This window comes from Amphibalanus amphitrite, unplaced genomic scaffold (assembly GCF_019059575.1).
Source record: "Amphibalanus amphitrite isolate SeventyFive unplaced genomic scaffold, NRLGWU_Aamphi_draft 001751F_arrow, whole genome shotgun sequence".
Classification (NCBI taxonomy): Eukaryota; Metazoa; Arthropoda; class Thecostraca; order Balanomorpha; family Balanidae; genus Amphibalanus; species Amphibalanus amphitrite.
The window spans coordinates 95,990-109,070 of NW_024883244.1; the positions used below are offsets into that span (position 1 = coordinate 95,990).

At 48.0% G+C, this 13,081-nt stretch overlaps 1 protein-coding gene across 1 annotated transcript in view; it reads left to right on the forward strand.

The window, feature by feature from the left end:
• Positions 1 to 12,778, forward strand: part of LOC122374979 (kelch-like protein 17) — a 43,928-nt gene extending 31,150 nt beyond the window's left edge. Inside the window, exons 7-14 of the mRNA XM_043354103.1 lie at positions 1,878 to 1,994; positions 3,099 to 3,312; positions 4,513 to 4,797; positions 5,947 to 6,063; positions 6,244 to 6,355; positions 9,817 to 9,960; positions 10,842 to 11,022; positions 12,236 to 12,778. Coding sequence (XP_043210038.1) covers positions 1,878 to 1,994; positions 3,099 to 3,312; positions 4,513 to 4,797; positions 5,947 to 6,063; positions 6,244 to 6,355; positions 9,817 to 9,960; positions 10,842 to 11,022; positions 12,236 to 12,481 — 1,416 coding nt within the window. The 3' untranslated portion in view covers positions 12,482 to 12,778. The remainder of the gene's footprint in view (positions 1 to 1,877; positions 1,995 to 3,098; positions 3,313 to 4,512; positions 4,798 to 5,946; positions 6,064 to 6,243; positions 6,356 to 9,816; positions 9,961 to 10,841; positions 11,023 to 12,235) is intronic.
• Positions 12,779 to 13,081: the final 303 nt, after the last annotated feature.

The window sequence follows — 13,081 nt, forward strand, 5'->3', positions numbered from 1 at the left end:
CGGCGAGCTCGTCTAAAGACTCGTCTGTCGGCATCGATTTAACCCGCGCGGGGCTGGGGTCTCCAGCCGAACGCGCGGGGCTGGGGGGGGTAAATTTTACCCCCCCCCCCTGTTATCTCCCGAACTAATGGTCCGATTTAAAAAATTCAAACGCCAATCGAAAGCTCTCATCACGAACTACTAAAAACATGTACTTAATTTAAAGTTTGAGGTCAAGGTCAAGGTCAGGTCAAGGGTACAAATTGCAAGTTTCTACAGTATCGGCCTTGCACCGTAGTTGCCGAAGAATGGAGTCATGGACTGAGACTGATCGCCCAAAACGTGTTCTTAGGCTACCAAGACAATATTAGTTGCATACAATATCATTCAGAGGTCAAGGTCAAGGTCAGGTCAGGTCAGGTCAGGTCACCAAAAAACAAAATATAGAAAAGGGCATGTGCGACACATGTTTTATGGGTCATTTTACTCATAGAATTCAATAGGCACACTCAATAAGTGATATGGACCACCTCTGGATGAATTTCAGGTCAAGGTCAGGTCAAGGTCAGGTCAAGTGAGGTCAAATTTTGAAGTTGGTTGTTAAGGCCTAAAAAGGTGTCTATCTGATGCAGTTTTTCACGGCAAATCGAATGGTGCTATTTTTGTTTCCGTACGAGGTCTAGAACTTCCAAAAAAGTCATTTTTCAAAAAATTTGTGTGTCGTGACGTCATAAAATTTTGAATAACTCCCACATTTTTGAACCGATTCTTCTAAAATTTGGTATGTAGGTGCACATAGACCACTTCTCTGACATATATTCCGGTTTTTTCGATAGACTCAAAATTTTGGATTTTATAATGATTTTCCCAAAAAAATCAGTTTTTTGAAAAAATTTAGGCCAAAATCCAAAATTTTCAAAAAACCGAGATAGCCATTTGATAGACAAAGTAAAATTACGTATAACCTTTTTTGTTACGTCTTGATTCCTTTAAAAATGAAGATGTTAGCGGCGTTTGAACTTTTGCCGTTTTTGAGGCGAAAATGGCGAACATGACGTCACTAAAACGTCAATTTCTCAAACATTTTCCGACGGATTTCGCTCAAATTTTCAGGGAAGGTGTCAAATTGATGTAAGAAAGGGTACTGAAAGTTTGGCGGCGCTGCGCGCCGCTGTTTTTGAGATATCGCAAAAATTCGCGAGGGGGGGTAAAATTTACCCCCCCCCAGCCCCGCGCGGGTTAAGCTAAATTTTTCAGAGCCCGATAGTCACGCTTCAGACAAGGAGCCTATTTTGGACGCGGTAGCCACCTGGACACAGCGAAACGCGCGCAGTTCGCAGCGGCCTTGTTATAAACTCGTGAAAAATAAAATTGAAAGTGAATTAACATTATAGTTGATCGATCATTAAATGAAAATTTCGCCAATTTGTTTGGCAAATAGTGCGATTTAAAGTCTCATTTTGATATCTTGGAACGTAAATCTCGCAGCATAATTCATTTTTCCTTCATAACAATTTAATTATACAACTAATAGTAACTAGGAATTCCATAGACGATTGAATTGATTCTAAGAGGCCTGTTTTTGTCATCCTTTTTCGGCTAGCCCGTCCGTTGACTCTGGTCTTCAAGCGTTAAATGACGAGTGACGGCCTGTTTTCCAGTTTCCGAACACGAAACAAGTTTCTATGCAGACTTGTGCCTAAAGCCTGGAAAACGTCACGATGCGGCCGCTGAAATATGTCCCACAATCGTCAACATGCGATATAGTTGTTTCATTGGGTGTTATATTTACCTTACCTTGATTGAGATGTTTCTCAGAAAGTAAATCTCAAGTGCAGCATTTCATAAATCAACGTCTTTTTGTGACTGATTTCTGAGACGTTTCACCTGGTGCCCAGGTGAACGAGCTGATTGCCAGCAACCAGATGAACGTGGCGGACGAGGAGACGGTGTTCCGGTCCGTGGTCAAATGGGTGCGGCACGACGAGGCCGAGAGGAAACAGCATGTGGCAGAGGTGAGTGCAACCACGTGGCATGTGCCGGGGAGAGATGAACTTCAGTGAAAAAAAACTCCGCTAGCGTACTCATGAATTAGCGTTGGAGCGTGGTTAGTCGCTAAATGAAGCGGCCAACAGTTTAGCACTGGGAATCCCTCAAGTCTCAGACCCTTTGATGTTCTTACTTTTCTTCTGGAATGACAAATGCGCGAATCTGTCAATATTTTTTTCCGAACAGCAAAGCCGCCTTGCTGTTCATGACACTGATCTGAATCCATGGCCACGCCCGATACTAAATCAGCCCGTATCAGTTTATAGCCTATTTCCGCTGTGGCTGCACGGTTAGTGATAAAGGAATTCCAAATTTCCGACTGTCCCTCAGATAATAATCCGAATATTATACTCTACTGCTTCGACCAGTGGCGTGCCAGCACCCTGTTTATCACCGCGTCCTCAGAACTTGGCACCAGGGGACTGGGGACTGGGGCCACTCGTATCCGACCGGCTATCATTTTTAACTGCGGGGTATAGAATGTTATGGCCCATAACACTCAGAGCCTGCTCCTACCCATTTTTGTACATTAGTGATTAGGTCGTTGCATGCTGAGAGGTCCTGACGCGAAATCAATAACCATGGTGACGCCTGCTCGATACTTATAGAAGGTGGTAGCATTCCCCGGTATTTTCCGCAATGACAAATATGCACAAAATGATAGCATTCACGGTTGGTGAGCGTTTGTGAGTAATGGCATATCGCAAGGGCATGTCAATGTATTATTCCTGCGCTGATGATTGATTGTCCGCTCCAGCAACGCAATCAATCAACATCATTGATTGGCGATGGTTTCTTGCCACGCTTCCCAAGTTCTATGTCCATTGTCCAATGCAACGGCATTCGACTTTAGGCTATGGCTGTTGAAATATGTTTTGCGCACATTGGGTGCTGTTGCTGTTGTTATACAATCTAAGAATGCTCCATTTTAATTTCGTCATATGCGTGACTTACCGAGACCGTTTTATTCAAACACGCTCCCGGTAATTTAAGTAACATCACCAAAACCTCCAAAACCTCTAATTATCTAGCCTCCCCGCCTAATCTCCCTCCGTCTGGACATGTCGCAGCTGATGTCGCACGTGAAGCTGCCCCTGCTCTCGCGCGACTTCCTGGTCGGCACCGTGGACCAGGAGCCACTGCTGCGAGAGGACGCCGCGTGTCGCGAGCTGCTGCTGGAGGCCCTGAAGTACCACCTGCTGCCAGAACAGAGGGCCTCCATGGTGTCTTCACGGACCACGGACAGACGACCGGACGCCGCCGCGCCCTACCTCTTCGCTGTCGGTTAGTTCGGGAAGGAAGGGAGGAGAGAGAAAGGGAGAGGGAGGGAGATGGAAATGGAGAGGTGGAGTGAGGAGGGAGAGGGAGAGAAGAAATTGGAGAGGGAGGAAGGATGTAAGAGAGGAGAGATAGTGATTGGGTAGCTGAAGAGATGTGGCAGTTTTTATCGTGGCAGTGTGAAAAAGTAATTCGGTCCTATGAATATTCGGTGAAAGGACATACGTGAAGGGATCTCTTATACAAATAAAATATGCTAGAGAATATTGTACAGTTACTCGGTTTAGCTTGTGTATCGGACGTTTTACGATGATGTGTCCAAAGACGCGAACGCTGCAGCAGTCTCAGCCGTGCGGCACAGTATACTTCCAGGCGTTTACCCCTAGCGCCATCTATGAACGGGAAGATCAGTGAGCTAATCCCGGCACTCGGCAGATCAGCTGAGAAAAGACGGTCCTGCTAGAATGAAATGAGATGCTGGGAATGCTCACTTTCACAATTTCTGCAAATCAGAAAAATGTGCGCTGCTTGCTGATTATTTGGTCAGTAAACAACATGTTCCAAATCGACTATCTACCTGCTCAAGTCGCGGTCTTAGGTACGATTAATGTTTCTCACCAAACACAACCTTGCCTTGCTGGACAAAAGCTATTCTTCGCAAGTCATCCGATCCAAAACAGTTATTACGACGCATTATACTCCCTATTTGATATTTACCATTACCGACCGTATACCCGACCACTGAACCCTGATGCCCAGTCTGCATTCCACCGAATCTCTCTGATCCCCCGCGGCAGACAGATTAATTCCACTCAGCTGCTAGCATTCAGGCCACACGGAATAAACACTTTTTTTCGTCGGACTTTTTTGGCCCAGCACGGTGACTGCTTGTCCTGGTATTAGTCGGTTGCACCCATTGTTTGCTATGGAGCAGCAATAACAAAATGCTGACGAAATAAACGAGCTATACCGGGTAGACGGACCGAGAAAGCAATTTGCTTTTGGAAAAGTATTAACTTATGTCAACCATAAAAATTACTGAATTAATCCAATTGAACGTTTGTGATCTAGTTATTGTGATCCACTAGTTTTGTTCCTATCTTCAAGGAGAAATCAGAACCACAGGGCACAGCTATATTTTTGTAAAGATATATGTTTATTACAATTTAATAAGTCAGTTATGTATTTGACCCTCCGTCTCGGCAGGCGGCGGCAGTCTGTTCGCGGTCCACTCCGAGTGCGAGGTGTACAACCCGCGCCTGGAGCGGTGGCTCTCGGTGGCCAGTATGAACACGCGCCGCTCGCGGGCCGGGGTGGCCAGCGACGGCCGCCTGCTGTACGTCATCGGCGGCTACGACGGCAGCGGCGACCTCAACACGGCCGAGAGCTACAACCCGCTCTCCAACACCTGGAGCTACGTGACGCCCATGGGCGCCAAACGCAGCTGCTTCGGCGCGGCGGGCCTCAACGGACTCATCTACTGCTGCGGAGGTAAGTGGGGGTTCCTCAGGGATGGTGAGAGGCAGAGAGCAGGGTGATGGCTGTTGCAGGAGTGGTGCTTTGGTCGAATAAAAGTGCATTTTAAATGTGAGAAGCTGTATATCACTCACAGTTTCTGTTTTTACATGTGTCGATGACATCCAATGCTAATCCATTTATTCCATTAACCCATTGTCTTTCTCATCGACGATTTCTTCCGTTGCGCCGCACCGCTGAGACATGTATGTATCCCAGATTTGTTTTCACAAAAGGGATGACTTTTGCAATCCATTATCCATCCGTCGTTTACGCCAAAGTTCTCATGCTAAAATGTGAAATCGGGACACCAGCTATTTACGAGCAAGCTCTAATTCCAGCACTAGGCTAGCTTAATATCGAAATGGGATAGCGTAGCGTGAATTGAAGCCAGAAATGATTGAAAACTGAGATCACTCTGTGGTGGTGGTCCAGCTTAATGGCTCTGGGCGGAGTGAATTGAATTGTCACCACTTTTTTTCTGGCTGGATGCCTAATGGTGATGTCTCTCATAAACGTAGAGCCATTAAAGCCCTGGCAGCCTCATCTTCACGATGAATAGCCCAACTTTAGAGCGCACCGGACGGGAGGGGGAGACACTGGACACTGCACCCGACAGTTTAGTGTCGCGTCTCCCGTGATCCAGCCAGACTAGACTGCATTATTGCGCGGAGTTAGTAACCTACCAGAAAACCCTGCTGCTCTGGACATTACAACGATGCAATTAGAAACGAACTCGCTTCATGACTACTACATTCACAAGTTATGTAGCCCGTTTAGTCCGTCCTCCAAGTTCCTAATTTGGAAGGGCTCAAGAGGATTACCTCTATCGGGTCTAAAAGGAATTCCGAAACGCTATGAACGTGCGAGAGGCAGACTCTGAAAATGCCAAGCGAAATGATCCGGCGGAATGCAAATCATGGGGTTGGTAGAAGTATAAGCAGATAAGTGTATAAGACGCTGGATCACCTCAGAGTACAGAAGAAACATCGCATAGTCACAGACGCATTGCGCGACCCCATCTGTCGCTAGCGACCCGTTTAACCATGTGAGGTCTGCCAGGTTTTCAGATGGCGCGCCTCCCAAGTAAGTCCCTAACTCGTCTGACCATGTGGTCTATTACAGGGTACGACGGTGCCTCGTGTCTGAGCAGCGTAGAGCGGTTCGACCCTCTGGCCGGCACCTGGTCCTCTCTGCCCCAGATGACCTCACGCAGACGCTACTGCCGACTCGCCGTCCTGGGTCAGTGCCGAGCCCGCGTGACACCCCAATTGTACATTGATGCGCTGAGTATACATATTTATGATGCACCTTTTTGCGCTATGAGTTGTTTCAAATCGTCTTTTCTTTGCGATTTTTTTTTTCTTTGTAAAATCAATCAAACGTTTTAGGAAATCATATTTGCCCTTTTCCCGTTTACAGATAATTGTTTATACGCCATCGGCGGTTTCGACTCGGCCTCCTACCTCAGTACCGTGGAGCGTCTCGATCCCAGGATGAACAAGTGGACCAGCCTGCCGCCCATGTCCAGCAGGTCAGTGCAGCGAGATGAAGAGTCTGCCACACGCGATATCGCTTGTCTTCAGATAGGGACTGACCCACAGACCATGAGACAATATATGGGGTGCCTGGAAACTAGATGTAAATAGAGCACCGCGCTTGTTCGAGAGATTCAAAACAGAACACTTTGACCGAAACTGCGTGGGCCGCTAGTTTTACTCAGATAAAGTTTTAACGAGGCACGTATTGATCCACTTAGTTAGTATGTGAAGTACCGACAATATTGCCCATGTGGCATGTAGCGTAATATGTAGGACCGGACACATCTCACTCCAATTGTCACTTTCAGAGTCAAACGAACGATCAAAAACTTTGAATTGTAATCCATCATCATTGACGAAAGCATGTCTAACAAAGTTTACGTTGGAAATGTAGTCCCCTTTCCAACCAGCCAAATCCGTCGTGCTCGGCAGAACGCGTGATCAGTTAGTTCGATAATAGATATCGGGTTTTTGTCATTTGTTTCACCTTCGGCCATCTCATTTCCGCCGCTGGACGGTGCCAGAGACGAGTTGGCAGCACGCCGCATTAGGCGATCATGGCGCGGCGTGGCGCCAGTTGGATTTGGCAGCAGCGGTGCGGTCTGCCTGCCTCCGATGGCTCCATCGTTCAGCATTATCGCACGTCGGTGTCGGCCGCAGGCGGGGTGGGGGCAGGTCGTAGGAGCTGAAGGAGGTCACAGGAGGGGCTAAGGGTGAGTTAGAGGTAGGATGGAGAGCGGAGGCCGAAGTCGGAGGACGGGATGGAATTGAAGGAAACATCGTCGCTGAAAACCCAGAACTGAATGGATCGATTAGTGGTTTGGGAAACTGACAATCGAAAGAAAAATAATGGGCAAGAGGGAAATGAAAGGAATGCTGTAAGCCCTGAGCTGCATGGCAGGGTTTGAGGTAGAGCATGTAGGCAACAGCAAGAGCCAGGAGCATACAGGCTAAAAACTGTGCCATTATTTTCTAGGTTTAGACACCAGTCAGCACTCAACGCCGACCAAAACGTTCTCTTCACGCCGATAACCTCCAACATTTTGACCCAGACCCTTGTCTCAGCACTACCATGAATGGCCTGTAATAATCTATGAACGTACCTGCGTTTCGATACTGGTCAAAGAGCACCACAGTAGTCAGTTCCCCATTAGCGCGGTGCGTCAGGCCGTGTACGAACGAATACATGCATGTAGTAACGCTGCATCATTAGAGCTATGCGTCTGCTTTTACGCTTCTCACAGTTCCTTTAGAAAGTGATTGCGTTACGCAGCTTACACTGCACGGTGTTAGCTGACGGGTATTGACTACCTACAGGACATAAAAAATCGACACATACGGACTAAACGTGTTAGCTCCAGACTGTCCAGGCGCTGGATGAAAGCACACCACCGCGCCGGCGTGACGGACCGCGTCATTCCCCGTTTGCCGGCTCTTTGTGTGACGTTTAGTCACGGGGTGTGACGGGGTGACGAGGAGAGCGTCACGGGCGGTGACGCTGGGCCAGTGACCGATGTGACGCCCCCGGACCCTCCCCGTCACGCACCTTTCTCATCAGCGTTGCAAGCCCATTAACACCCGTGGGAGCCAGCGATGTATCGCACGGAACGGGGAAAACTTGGTGTCACGCCAGCACACAAAGAAATTGTGTTCTTTGGCGTGATTGCCGCTTCGTGGTGTCGTAGCAAATGGACTCCTGTGTTTTGTGACAACTTTTTGTAGATGACTAGATATTAGGAGATGCATTCTTGATGCATGGACAGTTGAATTCTTGTTGAAAGCTGCTATTCTGAATGCATTCGTCGTTGATAATGCTATCGAGGATAAAGGAGCGATGTTAAATTATAGTCGTACTAATGACCAGCCGTAGTCTGATGAATTGGTTAACACAAAGTATTCAATTCGGTATTCAAGCACGGACCTGTCTCTTGATCGTATGCTAATTTCACATCTTTCTAACAAGATCCGTGCTTATTAAAAAGGATGTGTTTGTGCGAGAACGGCTGGGAAGAGCAGACAAGGTTGTGCCTTATTAAATTCACGACGCCTTGTACAAGCTTATAATTGAGGCTCATACCCTTTCAGAGGCCAACCTACCGCATCAGGCTCTAAAGCTGTGCGCAGTGCGCACAGTTTTGTGTGCACTGGAGAACTAGAAGTGTGCACGTGTGCAGTTGCACTGCACATGTATCAATTTTAATTTTCCTTTAATTAACCCGCGCCCCGCTGGGCTATTCAGCCATACGCGCCCTGCTGGGGGGGGGCAGATTCTGCCCCCCCTGTCTAACTTCCGAACCGATGGTCGTAGAAAGACGGGGAAAACGGCAATCGAAAGCTCTCAACAAGGCGGATCTTAAGAGCCCAAATTTTTTTGCTTAAGTAGGTCAGAGGTCAGGTCAAGGTCAGGTCAAGGGTACAAAATGCAAGTTTCTACAGAATCGGCCTTGCACCGTAGTTCCCGAAGAATGGACTGAGACTGATTGCCCAAAACGTGTTCTTAGACTACCAAGATAATATTCGTTGCACACAATGTCATTCAAAGGTCAAGGTCAAGGTCAGGTCAGGTCAGGTCAGGTCACCAAAAACAAAATATAGAAAAGGGCATGTGCGACACATGTTTTATGGGTCATTTTACTCATGGAATTCAATAGGCACACTCAATAAGTGACATGGACCACCTCTGGATGAATTTCAGGTCGAGGTCAGGTCAAGGTCAGGTCAAGTGAGGTCAAATTTGAAGTTGGTTGTTAAGGCCTAAAAAGGTGTCTATCCGATGCAGTTTTTCACGGCGAATCGAATGGTGCTATTTTTATTTCCGTACGAGGTCTAGAACTTCCAAAAAAATGATTTTTCAAAATTTTTGTGTGTCGTGACGTCATAAAATTTTGAATAACTCCCACATTTTTGAACCGATTCTTCTAAAAATTGGTATGTAGGTGCACATAGACCACTTCTTTGACATATATTCCGGTTTTTTTTCGATAAACTCAAAATTTTGGATTTTATAAATATTTTCCCAAAAAAGTCAGTTTTTTGGAAAAATTTTGGCCAAAATCCAAAATTTTCAAAAAACCGAGATAGCCATTTGATAGACAAAGTAGAATCGCGTATAACCTTTTTTGTAACGTCTTGATTCCTTTAAAAATGAAGAAGTTAGCGGCGTTTGAAATTTTGCCGTTTTTTAGGCGAAAATGGCGAACATGACGTCACTAAAACGGCAATTTCTCAAAAAAAATTCCGACGGATTTCGCTCAAATTTTCAGGGAACGTGTCAAATTGATGTATGATAAGGTACTGAAAGTTTGACGTCGCTGGCGTAACGCGTTTAGAAGTTATTGGCGAAAAACGGGAGGGGGGGCAGATTCTGCCCCCCCCCAGCGGGGCGCGGGTTAATACAAACACCGCTCCACCGATATTGTTCGACTATACCGTACGATGTTGTTCCGTTCGGCAGGCGGAGCAGCTGCGGCGTGGAGACGGTGGGCGACTGGCTCTACTGTGTCGGCGGTAACGACGGAACAATGTGCCAGGCCACCGGCGAAAAATTCAGCCTCCGCAGAAACACATGGGAGACCATCGCCAGCATGCAGTCGCGCAGGTGAGGGGCGCATGTGCTTAGTAATCCAGAATATGAAGCGAACTTAAACTGATAATTAGATCGAGGTTTCAAGGCAAGGCTTCTCTTCCTTATTTGCACGATATGTCGCTGTCTTGCTATTGCAGAGGAGTGCGCCACAAGAGACCTTCAGGATCCTCCACACCGTGTCGCTACGAGTTGCAGCGACCCGGTTTAGACGCGACCCGGTTGGACGGGTCGCAGCCTGCGACTCGGTATTTTATAAGCCAATCGCCCGATCTTCTTATGTCTCCCACAACCTTTTCTTCATTCACTCGATTCTCTTATCTCACATGCACAACCTTCTCTTCCTTCTCCGTTTGGACATCCATTCTCGGCGTCTCCTCCTGGCGTGTTATGAGATCGTAGCCGCCGATCGAACCCCCCTATAAACCACCCAAACGAGCGCTCCAGTCCAGAAACCGTCCGTCAGCCGGCCCGGAGAACCCCCAGAAAGGAGCGACTACCACCCTCGCGTGCGCGGGGAAATCTCGGCCGCAATCCGCCCTCGGAGAGACATTAGTGTTATTGGTGCTCCGATGCGGCAGGATGTCTCGTGAGCCTGACTTATCGCCGGTAGTGGATGAATGATGTGGCCGCGCACGGAGGGAACGGCCGGGGGAGTGGGTGTAGTGCTGTAGATGCGAGAAGGATAAGGCAGTGTTTACTGTGTAAGAGCTATCATTAGACTTATCCATGCATACTTCATATAGATACAATCTCTGCCACATGTTCTGCGACTGCCGTTTATCTTCGTAACACGAGTTTTTGTATGCCTACACAAGCTCTTTATGCCTACCGAAGTTCGAAACTCCCACTGACGGTCCTGCACCCTCCCCTGTCCCCCCCCCCCCATTCGTCAGGTCCACCCACGAGCTTATTCACGTCAGTGGCCGTCTGTACGCCGTGGGCGGAAACGACGGCAGCTCCTCCCTCAACACAGTGGAGAGCTACGACGACCGCCTGAACCGGTGGAAGCAGGAGCCGCCGATGGCGTGCCGACGCAGCTCGGTCGGCGCCGCCGTGCTGCACTGTGTCAGCCTGGTGAGTCCCGACCGGTGGTCGTGGCGCCGCTCATAGGCGACGTCATAAGCTTCAGTTCGCGAGTATGGCAATAGGTGGCGTTGTGGTCGGAGTGATGGGAGAGCTACTGAGGGGTCGTGAGGTTGTCGAAGATGTTTCCCTGACTCTTGATGCAGGAGTGAGGCGATTTCGGTCAGGTTTCGGTAATGTTGCGGAGAGTGACGAAGTCTAGAGCTGAATAGTCAGTGTTGACAGACAAGTTCCATAGGTCAATCACAGATGGCAGCACGAGCGAGCCTACATTGCGAACGAAACGACGACCGACCGATTGGGGTCGACACTATTTTCATACATTTATAGTGTGTCGGTTTATTTTTAGCGTGTAATGAGCAGCAGCGTGCTCGATATTTATACCTACTCTGCATTACCTACCTGTGGACACATAGAATAGCAGCGTTGCGCATAGGTAGATAAGTTATTAGTTTCAGCCAGGGTGTAGGATCTCACACATCCATAATTACTTAGGTACTATGTTCATAGAAACACCGTGATGAGAAAGACGATTAACTGCGTTAATATTTTAAGGTGCGCAGTTTTAGTGATTTATCTTTATGCTTGAAATGTATCCATTCCGCCTGTGTCGGATTCGATTCAATCCGTCTGAGGCCGGTCAGCTTTTGGATTGCAATTGTGTGCATAGTTACGATACTTTTATTTATTGGAATGTATGCGTTGAGCATTTCAATAAAGCGAATAATTTTCATATATAGTGGGCATTGCTGATTGATGAATAACTGGTACTTCGCTGACTTGTCGCCGAATGTCTATTTACTCTTTAATATACAAATGCAACGTCCTACCACGCTCAATGCCCACGTCTATGCAACTGTCATAGTTATGCATCTACCAATTTGATAAGTTGGCAGGTAAGATCGCATGGTTTGTGACTTGTGCCATCGTGCCCCCCGCCATCAAAGAAGTTAGCAAGTTAGCATGACAAGTATATGTTTTCTGCAGCCTTGTCTTTCACAGACGACCTCAGTCCTAAACGACTAACATCCTTCTTGGCAGATCTGATGCCGGAGTGGGAACGCGATGACTAACAACCAACTGGCTTGTCTTTCCCAGATATCCTCATTAACGCAGCGACTCTAACCAACTGTAACCCGTTCTACCTCTAGCCACCGCACGCGCATGACCCGCCCACTAACCGCACTAACCATCCCGCCGGCAGGAGCGCCTGTTACGGGGCAAACAGTGGAGCGCCACGCCCATGTCGACCTCTCTGACGGCGGCCTCGGCTCTGAACGGCCGGCCCACCAGTCTGTGTGCGGGCCCGGGACACCGCCTCGGACAAGTCGCGCCGGGAGCGGCGCCTCGACTCGGCTCACCGCGGCACCTTGTGATGGGCGCTCTCGCGCTGCCTCTGCAGGCCCGTCTGCTAGCGACATCGCGCGGCGGCAGAGCGAAGCTCGAGTGATGGGGTCGGCCGACAGGCGGGCTCTGTGCACCGGATTGAGAGGCACTCGGAGGCAGCACGAATTTGTTTTTGTTTTCAAGTGACATGAATTGACGATTCCATCTTCACACTATGTGCTGACTTGTTAGCACAACGGGTCTTCTAGTACCAAAATAGGAACTGGATAGTTATCAACATGAAACATGATCATAGAGCGTATCAGCTACCTACACTTTTAAAAAGGACAATACCAATCATCTTGACCATAGACTTCTCACAAGTAATCCTAATTCAACCTCCGATCCCTCTGATCTATCCTCAGGACATTCTTAGGTGTTGTTTTTATCCGCTGGGACTGAGAGCGTGATGATGTTTTTCGTACTCCAGCGTAGATGGGTAGCCATACGGCTGCCACGGTTGTCAGTGATGACAAGTCATCTTTTGCAAGCTCGTTAAAGATTTGGGCTATACGGGGTTCGAATCCCCGTATAGCCCAAATCTTTAACGAGCTTGCAAAAGATGACTGTTGTCATCACTGTCAACCGTGGCAGCCGTATGGCTACCCATCTACGCTGGAGTACGAAAAACATCATCTCACATATCCTCAGGACACTATAATCC